This window comes from Lathyrus oleraceus, chromosome 5 (genome assembly GCF_024323335.1).
Source record: "Lathyrus oleraceus cultivar Zhongwan6 chromosome 5, CAAS_Psat_ZW6_1.0, whole genome shotgun sequence".
Lineage (NCBI taxonomy): Eukaryota > Viridiplantae > Streptophyta > Magnoliopsida > Fabales > Fabaceae > Lathyrus > Lathyrus oleraceus.
Window position 1 is genome coordinate 279004757 of NC_066583.1, and position 27054 is coordinate 279031810.

The 27054-nt window shown below is 37.8% G+C and overlaps 1 protein-coding gene across 1 annotated transcript; it reads left to right on the forward strand.

Moving 5' to 3' along the window:
- Window positions 1-4098: 4098 nt before the first annotated feature.
- Window positions 4099-5059, forward strand: LOC127080198 (uncharacterized). The gene is made up of 2 exons (XM_051020529.1): window positions 4099-4189; window positions 4497-5059. The coding sequence occupies exons 1-2, from the start codon at window positions 4099-4101 to the stop codon at window positions 5057-5059; spliced, it is 654 nt and encodes a 217-aa protein (XP_050876486.1).
- The last annotated feature ends 21995 nt before the right edge of the window (window positions 5060-27054 follow it).

The window sequence follows — 27054 nt, forward strand, 5'->3', positions numbered from 1 at the left end:
TTCCGCGCACCTTTGTGTACAAGCATTTGTCACAAGAGTTTGGAACAAACCCATTTGAAATTATGGCGGTGTCAAATTTTTGATGCCATTGTTTTGGTGCCTGTTTTAAACCGTATAGAGACTTAACAAGTTTGCATACCTTTTGTTCATTTCCAGGAAGCATGAAGCCTTCTGGTTGCTCCATGTAGATCTCCTCATCGAGATCTCCGTTTAGGAATGCTGTTTTAACATCCATTTGATGAACAATACGGTTATTCAAGGAAGCTAGTGCAAATAGGATTCTAATTGTCGTAGTTTTTGCTACCGGTGCATATGTGTCAAAATAATCGACACCTTCCTTTTGTCTAGATCCTTTTGCTACTAGTCTAGCCTTGTAGGTGTTTAATGTACCGTTACTATGATACTTTTTTCTAAACACCCACTTGCATCCAATGGGTCTTGATCCCTTCGGAAGATCAACTAGTTCCCAAGTATGATTTGACATAATTGAATCCATTTCATCTTGGATAGCATTTTTCCAAAAAGAAGCGCCCCTAGAAGCCACTGCTTCCTTATATGTTTTAGGATCATCTTCTACTTGAAGAATAATAGGAATTTTATGAACATCATTCTTGCTATTTCCTTCAACTAAGTAAAGAGAAATGAGTTGGGAATTGATTTCCTCTGGTCCTAGATCCTTAGTTTTTCGTGCCCTTTTGCTTCTCCTTGGTTCTGATTGTGTTTCAACAATTCGTGTCGAATCTTTGTTACGAGATTCTTCAATTGTGGGATTTTCAGGTCCCTTATCCTTTGTGATGAGATTTTCAAAGAATTCCACATCTCTGGATTCAACAATTACATTAGACTCTAGATTTAGAAGTCTGTATGCTTTGCTATTTGATGCAAATCCTATGAAGGCACATCTGATTCCTCGAGGACCCAATTTTGTCCTTTTGGGATCCATGTTATTGTAATAAGCTACACACCCCCACACTCTGAAATAACCAATACTTGATGGTCTTCCTTTCCATTTCTCATATGGAGAAATACCAGTTGTTTTTAAAGGAATCCTGTTCATTATGTGACATGCGGACAATAGTGCTTCACCCCATAAATTAAATGGTAATTCTGAATGCATTAACATAGCATTTATCATCTCTTGATATGTTCTATTTTTTCTTCCGGCCATGCCATTTTGTTGTGGTGTGCGGGGCGCAGAACATTCGTGTATGATGCCATATTCTTCACAATATGCATACAATTCTGTTGAGAAATATTCTCCGCCTCTATCGCTCCTAAGTACTTTTATAGTTGTACTTAATTGATTTTCTACTTCTGCTTTATATGTCTTAAAGGCATTAAAAGCATCATCTTTATGCTTTAAGAGATATACATGTGTGAACCTAGAGCAATCATCGATAAACGTTATAAAATAACGGTTCCCCCCACGGGTCAACCTACCATTAAATTCACACAAATCAGAGTGCACAAGATCTAGCACGTTTGTTTTTCTTTCAACACTTTTGAAAGGTTTCTTTATCATTTTTGATTCAACACATATTTCAAATTTTCCGAAATCATGAATGTTGCATGATATCAAACCGGATTTAATTAGTCTATTCATAGTACTAATACCAATATGTGCCAATCTAGAGTGCCATAAGGAAATAGATTCAAGCATATAAGCAGAATTAGAAATTTCATTAATAATATTGTCGGTAGTACAAAGTTTGATCATTCCTTCAGCGGAATATCCTTTTCCTACAAATATACCATTACAGGTCAATATTAATTTTCCCGATTCATATACAGATTTAATACCCGGTTTTCCCAATAAGTCCCCACTAACAAGGTTTCTATTCATATCAGGAACATGAAGCACATTAACAAGAGTGACTTTCTTTCCGGAAGTGAAGTTGAGTTCGACGGATCCTGTTCTAACGACTTTAGATCGCACTTCATTTCCCATTTGCACTTCTTGTCCATCATTGACTTCGGTATAGGTTTTGAATACTGTTTTATCATAAGATACATGCACGGTTGCACATGTGTCGTACCACCATCCTTGCACTTTGCCTTTGATTGCCATAATTTCGCTTACCGTAGCGATTATATCGTCATCGGCATGAACATCATTGACCTCATTTTTGGACTTATTGTGCCTGCAATCTCGAGCATAATGTCCGGGTTTGCCACATACATAACAACCATTTTTAGTACCTTTTGGTCCGCCAGAATTTTTGAACTTGTTGTGTTCTTTCCTTGGGCCGAGATGGTTTTTCATGCCATCATATTTTTTCTTTCCTTTAGCGGCAACAACATTTGCTTTAGCAAATCCAGCAGACTCAGTTTTTTCTCGATCCTTCGTTTCCTCCTCGATACGAAGGTGTTTATGAAGTTTCTCCAAAGAAAAGTCCTCAGAACTATGCAGCAATTTCTTTCTGTATCCTTTCCACGAAGGTGGCAATTTTGCTATTATTGCACCGACTTGGAATGCTTCAGGAATGTCAATTTTCACGGCTTTTATTTTATTCACGAGAACCTGTAACTCGTGTACTTGTGCAAGAATCGGCTTGGAATCCAACATCTTAAAATCAAAGTATTTAGATATTAAAAACTTTTTCGTACCTTCTTCTTCGGCCTTGAATTTGAATTCGAGTGCGTTCCAGATTTCCTTTGTGGATGCAGTATTGGTGTAGAGATCATAGAGACGATCAGATAATGTGTTCAAGATGTGTCCACGACAAAGCAGTTCATCTTTTTTCGTTTCCTTCTCTCCTTTTTTACTTCATCAGTGTCATTCTCAGTTGGTTCTGGAAATGTCTCCAGATCAGGATCCAAGACATATTGAATTTTCAGGGCGGTCAAGAGAAATGTGATTTTGTCTTGCCAGCGGGTATAGTTTGTTCCATCGAAACGATCTAACTTAACAAGGTCCTGATTCATCAGTTTGATGCTTGAAACAGAAGCGTCGGTGGCCATGATTTGAGATATTATAAGACTGTTAGAGATTTCAGAAAGATTAAAGGGATCCAGGCTTGAATCGTGAACATAACACTTTCCTTATAGTATTTCAAGCACTCTCGATTGTCTTAGAGTTCTGATGCAGGAATACCCAAGATAATTCAGCCTTATCGAGTTTGCGTAAGACCGGCGAAAACCCGAATGCAGCGAAGAGCGTCTGGAATTATTTAGAGGATTTTTGGATTTTTTTGTGTGTTGTATTCTGAATCCGAATTTATGCTTTTATAGGCCATGTTGATATTGTTTCACAAGGTAGCGACCCTTGGTGAAGCAATGTCCTTTTCCAATAATCATAATGGTTGGCCTGCAGCATGTTTCACCAACAGTTGCATGGTTTCGCCTTTGCAACATCTCATGAAGAGTTACAATCTCCGAATTCAAAATTCAAAATTCAAAATTCATGAAGAGTTATCTCATGCATTTATTAGCATTAACTCACTTCCACCATTTGTCATTTTGGAACACACTTGTATTTAATAAATTACAACAATATATATATATATATATATATATATATATATATATATATATATATATATATATATATATATATATATGTTTAAAAACATTGTATTAATTAGGAAAACAAATTAACAAACTGGAAGCAGTAGCAGCAGACATGAACTTGCTGCAAATTTAGAGTACTCTAAATTTACTTCAAAACTCAGTTTAGAAAAAGGAAACGGAACCGACATGAATGAAATCAGAACCTCACTGTTTCAACGATTTGGATGGGGCAAAGACCACACACAATCGAAAACAAGGTTGCTATACAATCAAGATAAAACTAAAACAAATAGGAACTCCAAAACCAAAGTCCAAAGACCAGTTTCAAAAAAATCGAATAAATAAAAAAAACAAATCCAAGCCTGGGGTGATTAACACAAACAGAAAATTGAAACCCCGCAACCAAACTAAAATCGACGTGAACCAAACGGAAAAAAAGGAAACCAATAATTACCTACTAAGTCGAAGACGGAAGGACAGTTACAAACGTTGGTGAGCTGCTTAAAAACCGCGTTGCCATGAGTTAACTTGTTCATCGAGTCACGTAGCTTCGACCTTCAAGCGTTAATCCGACGCAAAGGGTATGGCATGGGGATTCAACTGGCAGATGGTGATAACGGTGACGACGGAGGTGCTCGAGAATCACGACAGTTTCTTCACGCATTAACGGTTGATGGAGGTGACTCCGTTTTCTTCCTCCACCATTGCTTTTCGGTTGTAGATCCAGTGCTACGGTAAGGCTGAGGTATGGCGGCAGAGGGGGTTGTTGGTTCTGTGATTGTGTGTAAGATGTTGTAGCGTGGAGACGAAATGATGCACAACTCTTCAATTGAAGGAAGTGAATGGCGAGTGATAACAGGAGTGTGGCGATGATGATGAGAAACGGTGATGGAGTATTCGCAGCTGGAAAAAACAACTGGGACGAGAGGAAGTCCTGGTGGAAAAATAAATAAAATCTGATTATTTTTCTCGAGTATTGGCCGTAGTCAATCAACTTAAAAGAAATGGTGAAGATGTTGATGAGGTAAAAGTCATGGAGAAAATACTTCACACTTTAAATCCAAGTTTTGACTTCATTGTTACCAACATTGAAGAAAACAAGGATTTAAAGACCATGACTATCGAGCAACTCATGGGTTCCTTACAAGCATACGAAGAAAAACAAAAGAGAAAAATTAAACAAAAGGAGGCTATGGAGCAACTACTACAACTCAACATAAAGGAAGCAAATTATGCGAATTACAAGAGCCAAAGAGGACAAGGTCGTGGCCAAGATCGTGGGCGTGGAAGAGGACATGGAGGAGAAGGAAGAGACATTTACAATAACTACTCTAACAATGGAGAAAGAAGTTGGAATCCACAAGCAACAAGAGGTCGTGGAAGAGGAAATTCATGGTCGAGGTGTGACAAATCACAAATCAAGTGCTTCAACTACAACAAGATCGGTCACTATGCATCTGAGTGTAGATTCTCGAAGAAAGTTGTGGAGAAAGCTAACTTTGTAGAAGAAAAAGGCAGAGAAGAAGAAACTTTGTTGCTCGCGTGCTAAAACCAAGTTGAAGAAAAAAGAAACAAATGGTACCTCGACATCGGCGCAAGCAATCACATGTGTGGCGATCAAAGCATGTTCGTATAGATCAATGAAGCGACAACTGGAAATGTCTCATTTGGAGATTACTCAAAGATACCGGTCAAAGGCAAAGGTAAAATTATTATACGCTTAAAGAATGTGAGTCATCAATTCATATCCAATGTCTATTATGTTCCTAACATGAAGAATAATATTTTGAGCTTGGGACAATTATTAGAGAAAGGCTATGACATCCACTTGAAAGAACATAGTCTTTTCTTAAGAGATCGTAGACATAACTTGATTGCTAAGGTGCCTATGTAAAATAATAGAATGTTCCTCTTGAACATTCAAAATGATGTTGCAAAGTGTATCAAGACTTGCTATACCGACTCTTCGTGGCTATGACATCTACGATTCGGACATCTCAACTTCGATAGTCTAAAATGTTTGTCAAAGAAGGAAATGATGAGAGGCTTGCCTAGTATAAACCACCTAGACCAACTATGTGAAGGATGTCTAGTTGGGAAGCAATTCCGGAAAAGCTTTCCAAAGGAATCAACGTCAAGAGCGACAAAACCGCTAGAGCTCATACACACTGATGTCTGTGGACCAATCAATCCAAACTCTTTTGGTAAGAGTAAATACTTTCTCCTCTTTATTGATGATTATTCTAGAAAAACATGGGTTTATTTCTTGAAGGAGGAGTCAGAAGTGTTTGAAAACTTTAAGAATTTTAAAGCCCTTGTGGAGAAAGAAAGTGGTCTTTCCATTAAGGCCATGAGATCTGACCGAGGAGGAGAGTTCATTTCAAATGAGTTCCAAAAATATTGTGAAGACCATGGAATCTGCCGCCCACTAACAGTGCCAATATCACCACAACAAAATGGAGCAGCGGAGAGAAAGAATTGGACCATACTTAACATGGTGCGAAGCATGCTTAAGAGCAAGAAGATGCCGAGAGAGTTTTGGGCCGAAGTAGTGGCATGTGCGGTTTATCTGACAAATCGTTCCCCAACAAGAAGCGTGCATGAGAAGACACCACAAGAAGCATGAAGTGGAAGAAAGCCTGGGATCTCTCACCTTAAAGTGTTTGGAAGCATTGCCTATACTCACGTTCCTGATGAAAGGAGAACAACGCTCGATGATAAAAGTGAGAAGTATGTATTCGTCGGTTACGACTCAACAAGAAGCGTGCATGAGAAGACACCACAAGAAGCATGGATTGGAAGGAAGCCTGAGATCTCTCACCTCAAAGTTTTTGTAAGCATTGCCTATACTCACATTCCTGATGAAAGGAGAACAAAGCTCGATGATAAAAGTGAGAAGTATGTATTCGTCGGTTACGACTCAAGCTCCAAAGGGTACAAGCTCTATAATCCAAATAGTGGAAAGATACTCATAAGTCGTGACATGGAGTTCGAAGAAGAAGGTTGTTGGGATTGGAGTCTTCAAGAAGACAGGTATGATTTTCTTCCTTACTTTGAAGAAGAAGACGAAATGGAACAACCAATGATAGAAGAAAATATTACACCACCGGCCTCACCGACACCAAGGTTGGATGAAACAAGCTCAAGTGAGAGGACACCATGACTAAGGAGTATTGAAGAGCTTTATGAGGTAACCGAAAACATAAATGACATTAACCTTTTTTTCCTTTTGGGTAATTGCGAGCCTCTAAGCTATCAAGAAGCAATTAACGTAAAGTGGAAAGATGCAATGGAAGAAGAAATCAAGTCAATCACGAAGAATGATACATGGGAACTTACTACACTTCCACAAGGACACAAAGCAATCAGAGTAAGATGGGTGTACAAGGCGAAGAAGAATGCAAAAGGAGACGTGGAGAGATACAAAGCAAGATTGATGGCGAAAGGATATAGTCAAAGACAAGGAATTGACCATGATGAGGTATTTTCCCCCGTTGCTCGTCTTGAAACTATTAGACTGATCATTTCTTTGGCAGCCCAAAATGAATGGAAGATCTTGTTGGTGTAAGCCCTAGAGGCCAATACTTTTGGTACTTGTATCGAATTATTTATTAATAATAAAAGGCTTTTTCTTTATTATGTTTGTTTACTAAAGTCCCTAGAATAGCTAGTCCGTTTAATGTATCAAGTATGACTTAATCATGAGATCACATTAAACATAAGGACACTATTCTTAAAGTATCCGTAGTCGAGCTTTATTATGAAGTGGGATAACATTAAAGCATGAAGACTATTATGTTTATAGACTGATGATCACATCTCATGGATCATGGATAAGGAGTTATCAAGTCTTAAACATAGGTATGAATATTAAGAGTAATATTTATACTGGATTGACCCGCTATGAGAATACTATATAGAATGTTATGCAAAGTGTCATAAGTTATTCTCATGGTGATAATGGTGTATACCACCCTTCGACCTGAAACCACTATGGACCCTAGATGTAGAGTCGAGTGCCTTATTGCTGATCAAACGTTGTCTGTAATTGGATGACCATAAAGACAGTTGATGGGTACTCCACGAAGCATGCTAAGGGACATGAGTGACCTAGATGGAATTTTCCCATCCTGCGTAACAGGATAAATGTCTATGGGCCCAATATTGAACTGGACAAGGATGACACGGTCTATGCCTTGTGTTCAATATAGACATAAGGGAAAAATTGTAATTGTGCATATTAGTATTATCACAGAAGGATTTGTCAGATCACATGACATTTTCGTGTCTTAGGTAGCAGTGATGTGTTGCTAGATACCGCTCACTGTTTATTATGTTAAATACGTGATTTAATATAATTGCCAATGCCGCGAAAACCTACAGGGTCACACACAAAGGACGAATTGATGAGAGATAGAGTAACTAAGGAACACCGTAAGGTACGATGCACTTAAGTGAATTGTAGAACATCGTAAGGTACGGTGTACTTAAGTAGATTACGAAATATGGTAAGGTACCACGCGCTTAAGTGAATTTGGCATATTATAAGATATGAGCCACATACACTTAAGTGGGCTTTTTAGCTTGAAGCCCACACAAGTGGTTCTATAAATAGAACCCTTGTGTAGAAGCATCGAGTAGTTGCGATTTCGTTTCTCTCTCTCTCTCTCTCTCTCTCTCTCTCTCTCTCTCACTCAAAACCTTCATTCGTAGCAGCTAGCACTGAGATTGAAGGAATCCGTTCGTGTGGACTGAGTAGAGGCGTTGTCATCGTTCAACATTCGTGATCGCCCCGTAGATCTGCACCAAAGGTTACAATCGCCACAAGAGGTAACGATTCTATCATTGATCATGCCCATTCGTAAAGATCATTAAAGGAGAATTTTTAAATTCCGCGGCATTTTGGATAGCCCTTCTCCTTCAGATCTATCAAATGGATGTGAAGTCGTCCTTCTTGAATGGTTTTCTCGAAGAAGAAGTTTATATCGAGCAACCACAAGGCTATGAAGTAAAAGGGAAAGAAGAAAAAGTCTTGAAGTTGAAGAAGGCATTGTACGGACTCAAGCAAGCACCGAGAGCTTGGAATGTTCGAATCGACAAGTACTTTCAAGACAAGAACTTCATCAAGTGTCCATATGAGCATGCACTCTATATTAAAGCGCAAAGTGGAGATATTTTGATTGTGTGCTTATATGTTGATGACTTGATCTTCACATGGAATAATTTAAGCATGTTCGAAGAGTTCAAGAAAGACATGTTAAATGAATTTGAGATGACATATATGGGGCTCATGGCATATTATTTCGGCATCGAAGTAAAGCAAGAAGACAAAGGAATTTTTATCACCCAAGAAGGTTATGCCAAAGAAGTCCTTAAGAAGTTCAAGATGGATGATGCCAATCCAGTTGGCACCCCGATGGAATGTGGAAGCAAGTTGAGTAAGCATGAAAATGGAGAGTTTGTTGATCCAACTCTTTACAAAAGTTTGGTTGGAAGTCTGCGTTACTTGACAAGTACAAGGCCGGATATTCTCTATGCTGTAGGAGTCGTAAGTCGCTACATGGAAGCTCCAACAACAACTCACTTCAAGGCGACAAAAAGAATCCTTCGATACATCAAAGGTACAACAAACTTTGGCTTCCACTATTACTCTTCTAATAATTATGAGATTATTGGCTATAGTGATAGTGATTGGAGTGGAGACTTGGATGATAGAAAAAGCACTACTGGTTTTGTGTTCTTCATGGGAGATACTGCTTTCACTTGGATGTCAAAGAAGCAACCTATCATCACACTATCAACTTGTGAAGCTGAGTATGTTGCTGCCACATCATGTGTTTGTCATGCAGTTTGGCTAAGGAATTTGTTGAAAGAATTAAAAATGCCACAAGAATATCCTGTCGAAATATGTGTTGACAATAAATCAGCACTTGCTTTGGCAAAGAATCCTGTATTTCATGAAAGAAGTAAACACATCGACACTTGTTACCACTTCATAAGAGAATGCATCGAGAAGAAGAAGGTGAAGTTGCCGACATTTTCATCAAGCCACTCAAATTGGAAACTTTCGTGAAGCTAAGGAATATGCTTGGAGTCACAAATCAAGTTTAAGGGGGGATGTTGAAATATTAAACTTGATTTAGGCCTAATTTTATTATTTGATTTTGGACTTAGTGATTTAGGCTTAGTTTATATTGGGTAATGCTTCTAGAAAAGTCTTGTAGTATTTAGAGTATCTAGATATTTATTAAGATTGTAATATTTTCTAGAATACTCTTTGAATATCTAGAGTTGAGAACTCTCTAGAATTAGTGTGTCTAGAGTTCTCCTTAGAGTACTATAAATAGAGATGTAATCCAACACTTTTGAATCAAGCAAAAACACAAAGTTCTCTCTTCCATAAATAATTCTCCTATCTACCAAGTTTCTATTCAAGCCTCTAATATTCCCACACTTTTCCTAAACACAAAAAGGATTTATTTCCAACAGAAACTTGATGACAAGAGTGAATCTATGATTCTGGTAGGATATTACAAAACTGGAACATACAAGATATTCAATCCAATCAATGAGAAGATCGTGACGAGTAGAGATATTTTTATTGATGAAAATTCTGCCTGGATTGGAATTATGGTGATCCAATTAACAAGCCATTAATGCGCTATGACATCAACGAAGAAACTAGACACAATTGAAGTCGAAGAGGGTATGGTTAGCATAAGCCAAAGATCTCAAAGAACTATAGTTTGTCCAACAAGACTTCAAGGCTACGTAGTGACCGGTGATGATGAAGTCACGCCAGATGGATAATTAGTTCATTTTGCTTTACTTGCAGGTGCTGGACCAATCAACTATAGCGAGACTTTAAAAGATATGAAGTGGAAGTCTGTTATAGTCAAAGAGTTACAAGCAATTGAAAGAAACAACACATGGGAGTTATTCGAATTGTCGGCACAAACAAAAGCTATCAAAGTGAAGTGGGTGTTCAAGCTGAAGCACAATGCTGATGGGGCATTAGCAAGACATAAGACGAGATTGGTAGCTCGAGGATTTCATAATAAATAAATTTTTATGTATGATAATAATCAAATTAATGTAAAATTATATTAGAAATGTTATTACATAATAAAATAATAAATTCAATAATAAAAAAATAGTTCTTCTCTATTCTAAATTTTTTATGTTTTTTTAAATAAAAAAAATATTTGTAATTTTTTAAAAATGAGCCAGTTTAATAGGTTTACTTTAATGAATATTAAACCGACTAAACCGATATGATTTAGCTGTCAAATCAATACTTGATAGTTCGAAATTCGGCCTTAAAAATAAAATTGTAATTTACACTTGATTTAAGTTTTGGATCCGAGATAAATTTAAAATTACTGATTGTCCAGCTCATAGTACATACCCTTTATTTTGCACAGGTTTATTTGATGGTAGTTGTTGTTATAATTTTTTTTGTTGAGAAATCAATTTTAACCATTCTTGAAGTTTATAAAAGTGAATGTAATCCTCAATGTTCTCTTCTCATATATATATTCAACTATAATAAATTAAGATTTCAAGATCAACATTAAAATTTTAGGATCAAGATTTCAATCACAATTTTGTCATATTTAAGATCATTGTATGACTTTCTCATACAACAAATCTAACCAAGTTAGCCATAGGTTATTCCATAGCATATTTTATGACTCAAAAGTTTCAGACTCCGTTTGAGTTGATTTTTGGAGGATTTTGGAGAGGAAGATTTTGAAAAGTTGCGTTTATATCTTCGAAATATGAGGACCATTTACCATTAAAGTTTATATGAAATTATTAAATAACATTTTTATAATCTAATGGTAGTAGTGTGTACTCACAATAATATAAGACATGCAATATGAAATTTTAAGTATTATTTAGTTTGTGGTTTAAAGTATGATAATAATCAAATTAATGTAAAATTATATTAGAAATGTTATTACGTAATAAATAAAAAAAATTCTATAATAAAAAAATAGTTCTTCTCTATTCTAAATTTTTTATTTTTTTTAAATAAAAAAATAAATATTTGTAATTTTTTAAAACATGAGCCAGTTTAATAGGTTTACTTTAATGAATACTAAACCGATCTGATTTATCCGTCAAATCAATTTAATCGAATCTGTCAAAAATCAAAATTTTATAGATCAAAAATTGGCCTTAAATATAAAATTGTAGTTTATGCCGGATTTAAGATTTGGATCCAAGAATAATGCAAACCGATTGTCCAGCTCTATGCAGAGTATACACGCCCTTTACTTTGCGCGAATTTATTTGTTGGTAGTTGTTGTTATAATTTTTTGTTGAAAAATCAATTTTACCCATTCTTGAAATTTACAAAAGAGAACGGAGTCCTCAACGTTCTCTTGTCATATATATGTTAGAAAATTCGGTAAAATTAAATGGATCCAGGACTGAATCGTGATTGAGAATCACTTTCCTTAAAAGTATTTCAAGCACTCTTTTATTATGTCTTAGAGTTGGAAAATGCAAGAACACTCTATAACACCTCAAAATTTGCCCTCCTCTCTTGGGACTAGCTTAACATATTGCATTGCATTTCTTAGGTCATTAGTCATTAGCATGTTGCATATCATGTGGCTACATTGAGCAAGTCATCCTCCTAAGTCTTGGTCAGAAGATAAAAGGTTGATGTATGCAAGCCTGAGGGTTTCATTGATTGAATTGATCACTAGCCATCTGAGGGTGTGTGATTCAAATTAGGGTTTCTTGATTCTCAAGGGGGTTGAGCTTCATCTTGGTTGAAATAATACATCATCATCATCAGAGTCTTGTCATCACCAAGAGATTGATCAGATACCTTGGGATTAGGGTTTTGACCACTGGTCAACCCTAATCAGTTGAATCAGCTGCATTGTGCCAATCAGGGCTTGACAAGGAGATGGGGTTTTCAATGGATATGGGGATCATCACATGATTATATTGAGCTTATGGAAGCTAGGGTTTCATCATTGAGCCATTTCATCAGGAGTTTGAAGCTCAACTTGATCAGTGCATAGCCAGGTTCATCTACCAGTCAGAAAAGTCAACTGTGGTCAACTGTGCCTGAACTGATGGATTTGGAGGTGGGAGAGAGTTAGAGACACTTCATTCATGTCTAAACAAGTTTCATTTTACATTTCAAACATCAAGAATGAAGAAAATAAAGTCAGATGGAAACTTTCCAAAAATAGAAAGTGACTTGTAATTGAAAATTGCCAAAAATGGAAAGTTTTTCTCCTCAAAATTACGTGTCCAAAAATGATTCAAATGAAAATTTGTTCAACATGAAAGTTGTAGATATTACTCTCACCTTTCCAAAAAGTCAAAGAACATGAATTTCTCATGTGTGGTTGGCAAGTTATGATCAAATCATTTTCAGAAAATGTTGATTTTCAAAGTGGCATAACTTTTGAATGGAATGCCCAAATTGGGTGATCTTTCTTTGAGCAAACCACATTTGACATGTACTTTCATGATGAATCATCACATTTCATCAAAAATCATCACATAAAAAGGTCATTTTTCAAGTGAACCATTTAAAAATTGGTGGGAAAAATAGTGATTTTCAAAAATACATGGCATTTGCATACAAAACCTTTTCCAACACATTCCAAATGACAAATGTGACTTGCTCCAACTGGTTTTGTACTGTTACATTGGCTGAATTGGAAAAGGACATTTTGGCCATTTGACATAAATTGCATTTTTGCTAAATTCACTTGAATTTGTTAATTGTGATTAACAAATGGATTAGCATGTGGTATAAAGGCATAATCATAACAGAAAATGCATAATCACAATTCACTTTTCAGATCTAACAAACTTTTCATCCAAAAACCTCTCAATTTTCTTCAAACCTTTTCACACTTTTTCATCATTTTTCATTGCAATTCATCATCCATAGTGTGAATTCTTGCTTGATCCATCATCTACAAGTGTTTGTGGAGAACTGTTTGCAACAAAACCAAGGCCAAGATTGAAGAATCGTGACTGTTGCAATCTCACTCATCCATGGCAAATTGAAAGTTCTTCAGTCTGGAGCATAGTTGAGCTACAATACGTACTTCATTCAACTTCTACATCATCAAGCATCATCTGTTTTTGCAATTGAGACCTTGAAAGCGCCAAATCACGAACTGCATCCTCCATAAGGTCAGAGTTCGATTTCAATAATTCTCAAAATCATGATATGGCTTGTGTAGATCTAAGCTTGTAGAGCACGTTGCAACTTGTGGTTTTGATTTCCATGCTGAATTGAATGAGATATCTTGATTTGAAGTTTGGATGTGAAACCTAATTTTGCTCGATTTGCTTAGTATGATTAGAGTTAGGTCAAATCATTGTTAGTTCCATGATCTAGGTTGAACGCTGGTCATTTTGATATATGGCATGATCATTTTGGTTGAAATATGTTCTTGATGATTTCTGGAAATGTTGAATGTTGATGAACGATGAAGAACACGCTCCAGGCTTCAGTTTGATCCATTTTTTTCTGGCTTTGATTTCAAATAGCTGTTTCCCGCGAGTCCTAGCCAATAGCGTAGTGCCAGCGCTTTTATTGAAGCGCTGCGTTTTGCCCTTGCCATCACATATTTACAATTTTGCCATTTCTGAATATTATTTCATATTATTTCATTTTCTTTTTTCCATTTTTTATTTCACTTTGATCATTCATCTTAGAAAATTCATAAGTAATTCATTTTTAATCCAAATTTGATGAGAGTTTTTTCACCATTCTCCTTGTGATGTGTACTTTTTTATGGTGGTTTTTAATATTTTTGTGCACGTATGGAAAAATTGAATGCCTAGGGGTTGTTTGAATGTGTCTTTTGTGCACCATGATCACTCTTTCATTCATAAAATAATGATGCCTTATCCAAAATGTTTGAAATTTTACATGCATGTTCTTGACTCTTTCCTGGTGATTTTGATGTATAGTTTGTTAATTTTGAGTTTCTGGATTGATAGATATGATGTGATCAAGTTGAGTGTGACGATGTGTGTCACACTATGTTATGCCATGTTCTTGAATTTTGTTTCCATGCTTATGCTTTGCCATTTGCTCTAAATTTTTGCATGTGATTACTTGTGTATGTCTAGTTTGACCATGATTTTTTGTAGGATTTGTTGATCCATTTCCTATTTGATTGGGATTTTTGTTTGCTGTTTAGTCATTTTTAGGTTTTTCTTGAGTGATCAACTTACATGACTTGTGAAATTCTCATACCTTATCATATGAAGATGAAATTTGGTGGAGTGGTTCTTAACATGCTTAAATTCATTTTGGCTTTGGTCCCATTCATTTTTATTTTGTTTCCACTGTTTTACACTTGCTTGAAGTTGGTACATGAGTTGTGACCTTATTTGAAGTTGTATGAACTTGTCTGGACTTCCTGAATTTCATTGACCTAAATCCTCTTGTCCAAATAGCATGAAATTTGATATGCTGCTCATTGAATGTGTTCTGTTTAGGCTTGAATTTTTGTGGAATTTATTGAGCTGTTTTGATATTGATTTGATTGTGATCATTCTGTTTGCTCTAATGTGTTTCCAAAGTGCATAGTTTGACATGTTTTGTTCATAAAATAGATTTGGTGCATAGTTTTGATGTGAGGCCAATTGGATTCTCTTTTTTGCTTGATAAATCTTGGTTTTGATTAGTTTTCACTTGCTGTTTTGAATTTTTCACCTCCTTTTGACCCTAGGCTTGTCCTAGTGGTCTTGTTTCTCACGTTTGGATGTGCTTTTCAGGTTAAAAAGCAAATGCTTTAAGGAGATTAATTCAAGATTGATTGAGTTTGGTTTATATGCTTGTTATGAACTAACTTGGTTTATTTTGTAGGATGCTTGGCTCACTTGAGTTGATTGTGCTTTGCACATGTGATTGATTGTGTTGTCTGTTGGTTCTTATCTTGTCTGTTTTGACTTTGTGATTGGTATACTGACTGTATTTGATTGATTTCAGGTACATTAGTTGCTAATAGTTCTTTGAGAACTTGCTGTGCTGCTGCTTGGTTGTATAAACCAATTGAGGTAGACTCTCTTGTCTCCATGTAGTCTGGAAGACCTGGCTTGTTATTTAGCCAGGCAACTGTCTGAAGTCCTCCTTAAGAGGCGATGTTTGTGATTGTTTAACTTTGTCCCCAAGCAGGAAAAGACCTTGATTAAGGCAATTGGCAGACACAAGAGGTGTGTAGTCCACCTCCTGCTATTCTTGTTGAGTCGTCCCTCTGCTCACACCACTGTGTTGATGCATTGGGACATTAACCCAAGATCCATGTACAGTTGTACAGTTGAGTCAGAGTCATGAGTGTAGAAGGGTTCCCACTTTCTGAACCCACACTCCTTTGTCTGAAGCTCTCCCTAGCCAGGGATAAGAGCTGTGAGGCACATCCCTCACTCACCTTTCATCTGGCTTCACCCTGACTTTCAATGTCAGGGTTAAGAGCTAACATCACCCTGACACAGTTGTGTTGCTTTTGCAACTTAACCCTTGATTGAGCCCACCTTGTCTGGATATAGTGTGTGCTAACTGTGAATGTTTGATTTGCTTTGTTTATGCTTGCATGCTTTGCTTTTTCCTGGTTAGGATTAGCTTGCTGTTGTGCAAGTAGATAGAAACCATAACATAGGGCAATGATGCATGATAACATCTAGGCTCGAGTCCAGCTCCCTAGTAGTGTGTCTCCCTTTGTATCTGGTTAGAATTTCTCTCCCGTCCAGGGGAACTACGTCGCCATGATCCTCATACCAGATGAGGTACGTAGGCAGGAGACCGTGCGAGGTCTCTCCGGGCACTTTTTTTCTTTTTGTATGTGTTTTCTTGTTAACCCTCTTGTGTGTCAGGATATGGATGTAAGCCCAGCGATTGGCTGTCCGTATCCTGAGTGTGTTTGTTTGGTTCGGAAGCCGATGTAAGTCCAGCGATTGGCGTTCGGGTTCCATGTTTGCCTGTGTTTATGTGTGTCTTGTTTGGCGTGCGTGAGCTGAACTACGGCAGCTCTGATTCTCGTTCCAGACGAGATACGTAGGTGTTAGACGGTGTGGCTAGTGATCGAGAGGGGGGGGGGGGTGAATAGATCACCTCTTTCAAACTTAACGGATTTAACGTTTTATCAGAGTTTTCAAAATTGGCGGAAAAATCAGTCCCGAATCGACTTCCGTCTATTCTGAACCGCTACTAGAAAGCTGGACACACAAGTATAATTGCTGGATTTTAATGAGAATGACAGAAGCTATTCACACCAGAATTCTAACAAATTGAATGCGCTTATTCTTAAATTCTATTTCCAATGAATAAAATCTAGCTAACCGTTTTATCAAACAGTTGGTGTGTGTGTGATCGTTAATGAACAGCAATGGAGTTTGATTAAAGTTTTCTTGCCACTGCTGTCTTGAACAAGAAGCAATCACCACACACTAACTGATATTGCGAAAACAGTTTGAAAAACGTAAAGAGGAGTAAGGTAAGAATACGATACGCAGAGATTTGGTAAGGAAGTTCCCCACGTCGTCCTCGCGTGTGGGTACGTCTCCCTCTCAATTTCAAATGAAATTGAGAACTTTGATTATCAATTATTGCCGAATCCGTTGATACAAGGTTTTGATACAAAGACAGAATTCTAAACTCTAAGAACCTCTTCTTGTATAAACCTTCACTTGATCTGAGCACGATCAAGATTTTCCTGCACAAAGTTGCAAACAATTCACCGGTTCCACGACCTGCTTGCGAAATCCCCCGATCTCCAAACGCAACGCTGCGGCTGAATATGTTCTGCAAATGTGACTCCCAAACCCTCAAGAACACTCCAGTTCTTGAAGGACAAACCAGTAGGTTTTTGCTAGAAACCCCCTTCAATCTTCGACTCAACTAGATCCTCGATCGTTCCACTGCAAACCACAGCTAGATCCTTGATCGTACCACTGAACGTTATCTCGATGCTTCTTTAATCCAAAGAACAAGAATGGTTATGTGTAAATGTTCTTGAAGAAAAGTGATTGAGAAGATGAAGAAGATGAAGTCTCTTTCAGGTTTCTAATTGCTCACAAACAATTGCTCCAACACTGCTTTTTGATCTGTGTTCAATTGTTTTCCCTCAATGAATTCGTGTTTTTGCACTGCTGTTGTAACCTGTCTTTTATATGCTGCAAAAAACAGTTACTGTTATACCACAAAACAGCTTTATGTATTGATACATGATAGTGTGCATCGATGCATACTGTAAGTAATGTAAATTTTGGTGAAATTTATTATTCATGTATCGATGCAAAAGTCGTGTGTATCGATGCAAGTGCTTATTACACTAGTATGTATCGATGCCTGGTGCGTATGTATTGATACACAGGCTATTTCAATTTGTCATGTATCGATGCAGGGATCGTGTGTATCGATGCATAGAGTATTTTGTCTTCCATGTATTGATGCATGGCTCGTATGCATCGATGCATACTGAACAGAAAGGTTTTGTGATTTATTTCATGCTGCATGTATCGATGCAGAGGCTTTATGTATCGATGCTTACTGACATAAAATGCATTTTAATTGATATTTAAAGGGAAATATCAATGTAGGTTTATATGTACAGTTATGCAACAATATAGTGGGATGAAAAACATAATAAACACACATGTATCATGTAATGCAATGCACAACCAACATTTGGATGATGATCACACAATTTGCTATCATTAAAAATTAATTCAAGGTAAAGAATTCTCTCACAAACTCCCCCTTTTTGATGATGGCAAATTCTTGGCAAGATGTGTGATACTCCCCCTGAGTTTGTGCATATCTGCAGTTTCTCCCCCTTTGTCAACATCAAAAAGAGGAAGAGACAAATTTATCAAGGTAGCATAGTGTAGCAAGACATGGCAAACAATGGATAACAGGCTATCAATCACAAAGAATGAAGCATCAAAGTAAAGAATCATTCACAAAGAATGAAGAATAAGGGCAATAACAATAGAGATAAACAGAATTGGAAAAGCGTTTTAAAGATACGAACGAGTTTAAGAGTTACATAAGCTAAACCATAGTGTTTAACAAAAGAAAAACTGGAGCAATATGAGATGAAATGAGATGAAATGCAGGTGGGTTAATTTGGATTGTTGCCACCACAGGACTCCTCATCATGTCTGTCAGGATCTCGGTAGCTTGGCGGAGGCGGAGGAGGAGGCATTGTGTCCGGATTTTGGCCCATGAAGGAGTATTGCCTAAATCGGTTCTGAACTTCAATGCTTCTAAAACTGTCCATAATCCCAGGATTTTCACGGCAGTCATCCATAAAGCCAGACATTTCGTTGTAGAAAACTTGATGCCATTTAACTAAGTCTTGGTGCCAAGCGTGTTGATTGTGATACATCCGTGTATGCTCATCATGCCAGTCCCGATGCTCGTTGTGCCATTCAGATTGTTGAACATGCCAGTACCGTGCTTCTTCATGGCGTTCTTTGTTGATAATTTCCATCTGTTGAAGCATATGAGCAATGTCCGCATTTGGTGTTGGGGCTGAAGTACCACCGGAGAATGGAGGGGCTGTAGGTTCAGGTACGTAGTTGGTAGGAGACCACCTTCGTGCCACCCACTCACCCCAGCCAGTATTGGCTTCAGCTTGTGGTGCATCTGTTTCAGCCGCATCCTGCATCTCTTCATCAGGCTGATCTTCAGCAAGATGGATGCGTTCCGAAGGCACGTCAAAATTGTAAATTCTGGTTTTGGATTTTCTTTCGAAGAAATAGAAGCATTTGCGGTCCTTGTCCCACCGATATCCCATATGCGATAGAGTGGCAGAGTCAAACTCTTGAGCTGCAGATGGAGATAGGAGAGGCACAATAGGTATTGCAACTTTCCAAAACTTAAGAATTTTCATTATCTGAGAGGCATAACCTAAAGCCACATTCTTGGAGCTATCTCGCACAAAGAATAGACGTTTTACAAAGTAGTTCGCCCAATTTAGGAGAACCTTATTTTGCAGAATGTAGAGAAGATGTATGCTAGGCCTATCCAACCGAGAGTGTCCGCTGTTTGTTGGACGCAGAATATGTGTGATAATCCAGTGAAGAATACGCGGAGTTTGCTTAATCATACCTGACGTGACGTGTTCGTCCTCACTCAACGGTCTATCAATCTTTAGGATAGAAGTTGTAAAGTCCTGTATGTCAAATTCAGGATCAAAATGCAGGTCATGCCAACACTTGAAAACCATCGACGGAGACGGCATTTGAAATACCGTTTCCCAATCAGAGGCTTCAAAGGTATATGTTCTGACTCCGATAGAACACCGGAACATATAGCCTCTACCAGTTTGTAAACCAGCATAAAAGGCCCGGATGAAATCCTCATGATACTCATCTTTTGTAGATAGAAAGGACCCAAGTCTTTGTGCATGTAAGAGTTCAACTACTTCATTTAGGTGCAGATGAACGGCATCTGTTTTATCAAAGATATGAGGTTTCATTACCAACCTGGCCTTGAAGGATTCCTCAAATTCAGCAGCAATGGCAGGATGAAGAATGTCTAAGGCATTTGAAGGAACATCTGGTGGTTGCTGAGAAGTACCGGCTGCTTCCTTTCCCTTTCCTTTTCCTTTGGCTCTGGCTGGAATAGTGCGTGGAGGCATGGTGATGTGAGATTTAGGGGTTTACCAAGTTTGTGAGAGAGAGTGAAGATGAGGAGGATTAGGGTTAGCCACTGGTTTTGGGGTTTTTGAGGGCAGATGAGATGAAGTAATGAGATAGGAAGTGATATGATTGGCTGATGTGTCGATGCATGAGAGAGAAAGAAATGCATTTAATTCAGATAGCATCAGTATGTATCGATGCAGATAGTCATGCGTCGATGCCAAGTATTCAAAATTGTCATGTGTATCGATACATGCGATGGATGCGTCGATGCCAAGTGTTTACAATTGCCCTGTGTATCGATACATGCGATGGATGCATCGATACATCCTGAAGCAGTTTTTGAAAAAATTGAATTTTAGAATATATGGATCGATGCAGGCTTCGTTTGTGTCGATGCATACTGATGCTGAACCAGTTTTTTTATGAATTTTAATGGAGTATTAATATGCATTATGCACTGTTATGATGATTATGCTCAACAGAGATTCAGAAGTCAAATTGTTAGTGTGCACACAATATGGACAGGAGTATATGCAGTCAAATTTTGTATCAACTAGAGTAAGAACATTTGATGTAACATACACAATCACTTAGCAATAAGAAAATTGTAGAAAGGATTGATATTACCTCTGTTGGAGAACTCGTGTGATGGATAATTGACATCTAAAACAGCTCTTATTAACCATGGTGAGGCATAATATAATTAAGAGATAACATGCTTATGACATCAATTGAGAAAGATCTAAGATTCCCAATTCGCGACGAATGTTGAAGAAAGGTTCCGTTGCCAATGGTTTAGTGAAAATATCAGCGAGCTGATTTTTGGAATCGACGTGCTCAAAGACAACGTCTTCTTTTTCAACATGGTCACGAAGGAAATGATGTCTAATCTCTATGTGTTTAGTGCGTGAGTGTAAAACAGGGTTTTTAGTAAGGTTTATTGCACTAGTGTTGTCACATTTGATAGGAATACGTTTGAGTTGAATGTTGAAGTCTTGTAGTTGCTGCTTCAGCCATAAAATCTGAGCGCAACAACTACCGGCTGCAACGTATTCTGCCTCTGCAGTTGACAAAGCCACAGAAACTTGCTTTTTGCTATGCCAACTGACCAAGGAGTTTGAAAACAGGTGACATGTACCACTTGTGCTCTTCCTATCTGATTTGCAGCCAGCAAAATCAGAATCGGAGTACCCTACTAAGCTACAATCACTTCCTTTGGAGTACCAAAGCCCATATTTAGGTGTTCCGTGAAGGTATCTAAATATGCGCTTTACCGCTTTAAGGTGCGATTCCTTAGGATTTGATTGATAGCGTGCACACATACAAACACTAAACATGATGTCAGGTCTAGAAGCAGAAAGATACAAGAGAGATCCAATCATACCTCTGAACCTTTTGACATCTACACACTTACCATACTCATCCTTGTCCAGATTTCCGTTGGTAGGCATTGGGGTGTCAATCGATTTTGAGTCATTCATTCCAAAGCGCTTGAGTAGTTCTCTGCAGTATTTTGTTTGATATACTGCTGTACCCTCATCAAGTTGCTTTATTTGCAGTCCTAGGAAGTAGTTCAGCTCCCCCATTAGACTCATCTCAAATTCACCCTGCATAACCTTAGAAAATTCTTCGACCAAGTGTATGTTAGTTGAACCAAATATGATATCGTCGACATAAACTTGAACTAAAAGAATGTGCTTCCCTTTGTGTTTAATAAAGAGTGTATTGTCCACTTTACCTCTTGAATATCCATGATCAATTAGGAATTTGCTAAGCCTTTCATACCAAACCCGAGGGGCTTGTTTAAGACCATACAAAGCTCGTTTTAATTTGTAAACATGATCTGGATTTTCAGCATTTTCAAAACCGGGAGGTTGTGAAACATATACTTCTTCATTTATGACACCATTAAGAAAGGCACTCTTTACGTCCATTTGGTAAAGCTTAAAATCCTTAGAACACGCATAGGCAAGCAAAAGACGTATAGCTTCGAGGCGAGCAACTGGAGCATAAGTTTCCTCATAGTCTATGCCCTCCTCTTGGTTATATCCTTGTGCTACTAAGCATGCCTTGTTCCTAGTAATCACTCCGTTTTCATCAAGCTTGTTTCTAAAAACCCACTTAGTGCCTATGATATGATGATCTCGCGGACGAGGGACAAGTTCCCAAACGTCATTTCTTTTAAATTGATTAAGCTCTTCTTGCATGGCCATTAGCCAAAATTCATCAATCAAGGCCTCTTTGGCATTTTTAGGTTCTACTTGTGAAATAAACGCGAAGTGAGAACAAAAGTTACTTATCTTAGACCGGGTCATTACTCCCTTTGAAATGTCTCCCAAAATGTTGTCGATGGGATGGTCTTTTGAGGATCTCCAAGCTGTTGGAAGATCATTCACTTCAGCTGTCTTTTCTTCCTCAATTTCTTCATGACTTGTATCTTCCTCCTTCTCATGGGCAGCTGTTTTGGACTGATCAGTTTCCTCAACAGCTTCCTTGAGTATGTCTTCTGTAGATACACCTGCGTCATCAAAAGAAATACCTTTTCCGACATTTTTTGGATAAGACTCATCAAAAGAAACATGAACCGACTCTTCAACAGTAAGTAAACGCTTATTATACACTCTATATGCTTTACTTGACATTGAGTAACCAAGAAAAATACCTTCATCCGCTTTTGCATCAAACTTCCCAATGTTTTCCTTACCGTTATTCAAAACAAAACATTTACAACCGAATACGTGAAGATGTGACAAGTTTGGTTTTCTTCCTTTCAAAAGTTCATAAGGAGTTTTGTTCAAAATAGGGCGAATTAAGATTCTGTTTAGAACATAACAGGCTGTGCTAACAGCATCAGCCCAAAAGTATTTTGGTAATCCACCCTCATTAAGCATTGTTCTTGCCAACTCCTCTAAAACACGATTTTTACGCTCCACAACGCCATTTTGTTGTGGAGTGAGAGGGGCTGAAAAGTTATGCTCAATGCCATACTTGTCACAAAACTTCTCAAAGTGATAATTTTGAAACTCACCACCATGATCGCTACGAATTGTAACTATTTTGGAATTCATTTTGTTTTGGGACAGATTTGCAAAAATTTTAAAAGCAGAAAAAGTTTCATCTTTGCTATGAAGGAATATAGTCCAAGTGAATCTAGAGTAGTCATCAACTATTACAAAGCCATAGTAATTTCCACCTAGGCTCTTTGTCCTAGAAGGTCCAAAGAGGTCCATATGGAGAAGCTCAAGGGGTCGTGAAGTTGAAATTACATTTTTAGATTTAAAAGACACCCTTGTTTGCTTTCCCATTTGGCACGCGTCACATAGGTGGTCTTTTGAAAATTTTATTTTTGGTAGACCGACTACTAGATCCTTAGATACAACCTTGTTTAGCAAATCGAAGTTAACATGAGCTAAACGTCTATGCCAAAGCCAAGAATCATCATTCAAGGTGACTAGACATTTAGTATTTGTTAATGGTACATCAAACAAGTCAAGCATATAGATATTGTTTACTCTTACACCCTTAAACACAATGTTTTGTTCAGCATGTTCAATTATGCAGCAAGTTTTTGTAAACGAAACTTTATAGCCCATGTCGCATAGTTGACTTATGCTTAACAAATTGTGTTTAAGTCCCTCAACTAAATGGACATTTGAAATAGTAGTGGTGGAGGGATTACCTACACTACCTTTGCCGAGTATAGCTCCTTTGTTGTTGTCTCCATAAGTAACATATCCCTTTTTCTTCGCCTTGAAGTCTATAAAAAGCGATATGTCACCGGTCATGTGCCTTGAGCAGCCGCTGTCAAGAAACCACCTTCTATCTACGGAGGCAAGGCACTCATCCTACAACATCAAAAGAGAGAAGTTGGTCCCCAATTTTCATTGGGTCCAAGAGGGTAAGTGTTAACATGGTTGCCTTTTGGCTTCCATTGATAAATACCTTTAGAGACTAGAAATCTCCTAAATTTGCATTTCTCAATGGTATGGCCAGCACGACAACAATAATGACATAAACCATGATGATGTGTTTGTTGTTTCTTGTTCATTGAATCCTTTAGAATAAAAGAGTATTTGGCATATGGAGGATTCAATGACTTCTTAAACAACTTGGGGTCAACGGCATAAGTAATTTTAGGTTGTAGCGCTTTCTCTAATTTGACCTTAAGAGTGTTTACCTCTTTTTGCCAAACATAACAAGCGTCACAATACCTAACTCTACTACATCCGTCAATGTCAATAGTTTTTGAATTTTCTGCAATACTAGTTTTCAATGCTTCTAAGTCAATTTCAGCTTTGTTTACTTTACCTTCCAAAAAAGAGAAAATATGTTTGTCGGAAGATAGTCTTTTAAAAGCATCTACAGCTTCGTTATGCAGTTTTTCAAAAGCTATTTTTAGTTCCGAAAAAGACATAGAGGAGAAATTATTGTAATACGCTTGTTTTACCTTTGTGTCATTGTTTTTCTTCTTGTGGTAGGACAGATTTTTTGTGTGAGCCATAAGGCACAGATTTGCAGCTTCATCATCATCACTTGAACTTTGTGTGCTTGATGAATCACTATCACTTTCCCATGCAATATATGCTCTTCTTTGTTTGCTGTACCCTTTTGGCGAATCTTTTCTTTGATCCTTATATTTCATAGGGCAGTCCGTTTTATAGTGTCCGGATTTACCACAATTAAAACAGGATCCTCTTCCTCTACTCTTCTTGTTTTCTTCTTGTTTCGAATTTGTAGATTGTTTTCGAAACCTCATGAGATTTTTGTCGGAATGCTTGACTCCATTCTTTCGAATGAATCTATTGTATCTCCTTACAAACAGTCCCATTTCTTCATCATCCGAGTCTTTGTCACTACTTGAATCATTGTCGCTTTGCTCTTTTCGTGAGGACTTAGAGCTAGAGGCCACAAGAGTTATTGGCTTCTTCTCTCCCTCTTTGTCTCTTTTCTTCTCCTTTTCCTTCTTACTTTTATTCTCATATTTTTCAAGACTTTCCAAAGCTTGCTGATGTTCTTCCAGCTTTCCAAATAGAGTTGTAATCGTAAGTCTTGTAAGATCGTTGGCTTCCTTGATTGCTGTAACTTTAGGTTGCCACTCCCTGCTAAGACACCTGAGAATTTTATTAGTAGCAATTTCATTGGAAATAGGTTTTCCAAGAGCATTCAATCGGTTAGTTAGATGGGTGAATCTCTTTTGCATGTCGGAGATGGATTCTCCTTGTTTCATGCGAAAGAGCTCAAACTCTTGATTGAGTGTGTTAATGCGGGACTGTTTTACTTCAGTAGTACCCTCGTGGGCAACTTCTAAAGCGTCCCACATTTCTTTAGCTGTCGTGCAATGGGATACTCGATAATACTCATCAACACCAAGTGCTGAAATTAACATGTTTCGAGCTCTCCAATCACACGACCACTTTTTCTCATCTTTCTCATTCCAATCATCTTCTGGTTTAGGTACTATGGCGCCAGCCGCATTTGTCATAGTGATTTGAAACGGACCGTTTTCAATGGCAGCCCATACTAACCTATCCATAGAATTTATATGAACTCGCATGCAGTCTTTCCAGTAGCCATAATTTTCACCGTTGAAAATAGGCGCTCTATTATACGCCCCCTTTGGTTCAGAATCCATACTGTTACAGGCAGCCACAGAGCACCAGCGAACCGGCGCTCTGATACCACTTGTTAGACGGTGTGGCTAGTGATCGAGAGGGGGGGGGGGGGGGTGAATAGATCACCTCTTTCAAACTTAACGGATTTAACGTTTTATTAGAGTTTTCAAAATTGGCGGAAAAATCAGTCCCGAATCGACTTCCGTCTATTCTGAACCGCTACTAGAAAGCTGGACACACAAGTATAATTGCTGGATTTTAATGAGAATGACAGAAGCTATTCACACCAGAATTCTAACAAATTGAATGCGCTTATTCTTAAATTCTATTTCCAATGAATAAAATCTAGCTAACCGTTTTATCAAACAGTTGGTGTGTGTGTGATCGTTAATGAACAGCAATGGAGTTTGATTAAAGTTTTCTTGCCACTGCTGTCTTGAACAAGAAGCAATCACCACACACTAACTGATATTCCGAAAACAGTTTGAAAAACGTAAAGAGGAGTAAGGTAAGAATACGATACGCAGAGATTTGGTAAGGAAGTTCCCCACGTCGTCCTCGCGTGTGGGTACGTCTCCCTCTCAATTTCAAATGAAATTGAGAACTTTGATTATCAATTATTGCCGAATCCGTTGATACAAGGTTTTGATACAAAGACAGAATTCTAAACTCTAAGAACCTCTTCTTGTATAAACCTTCACTTGATCTGAGCACGATCAAGATTTTCCTGCACAAAGTTGCAAACAATTCACCGGTTCCACGACCTGCTTGCGAAATCCCCCGATCTCCAAACGCAACGCTGCGGCTGAATATGTTCTGCAAATGTGACTCCCAAACCCTCAAGAACACTCCAGTTCTTGAAGGACAAACCAGTAGGTTTTTCCTAGAAACCCCCTTCAATCTTCGACTCAGCTAGATCCTCGATCGTTCCACTGCAAACCACAGCTAGATCCTTGATCGTACCACTGAACGTTATCTCGATGCTTCTTTAATCCAAAGAACAAGAATGGTTATGTGTAAATGTTCTTGAAGAAAAGTGATTGAGAAGATGAAGAAGATGAAGTCTCTTTCAGGTTTCTAATTGCTCACAAACAATTGCTCCAACACTGCTTTTTGATCTGTGTTCAATTGTTTTCCCTCAATGAATTCGTGTTTTTGCACTGCTGTTGTAACCTGTCTTTTATATGCTGCAAAAAACAGTTACTGTTATACCACAAAACAACTTTATGTATTGATACATGATAGTGTGCATCGATGCATACTGTAAGTAATGTAAATTTTG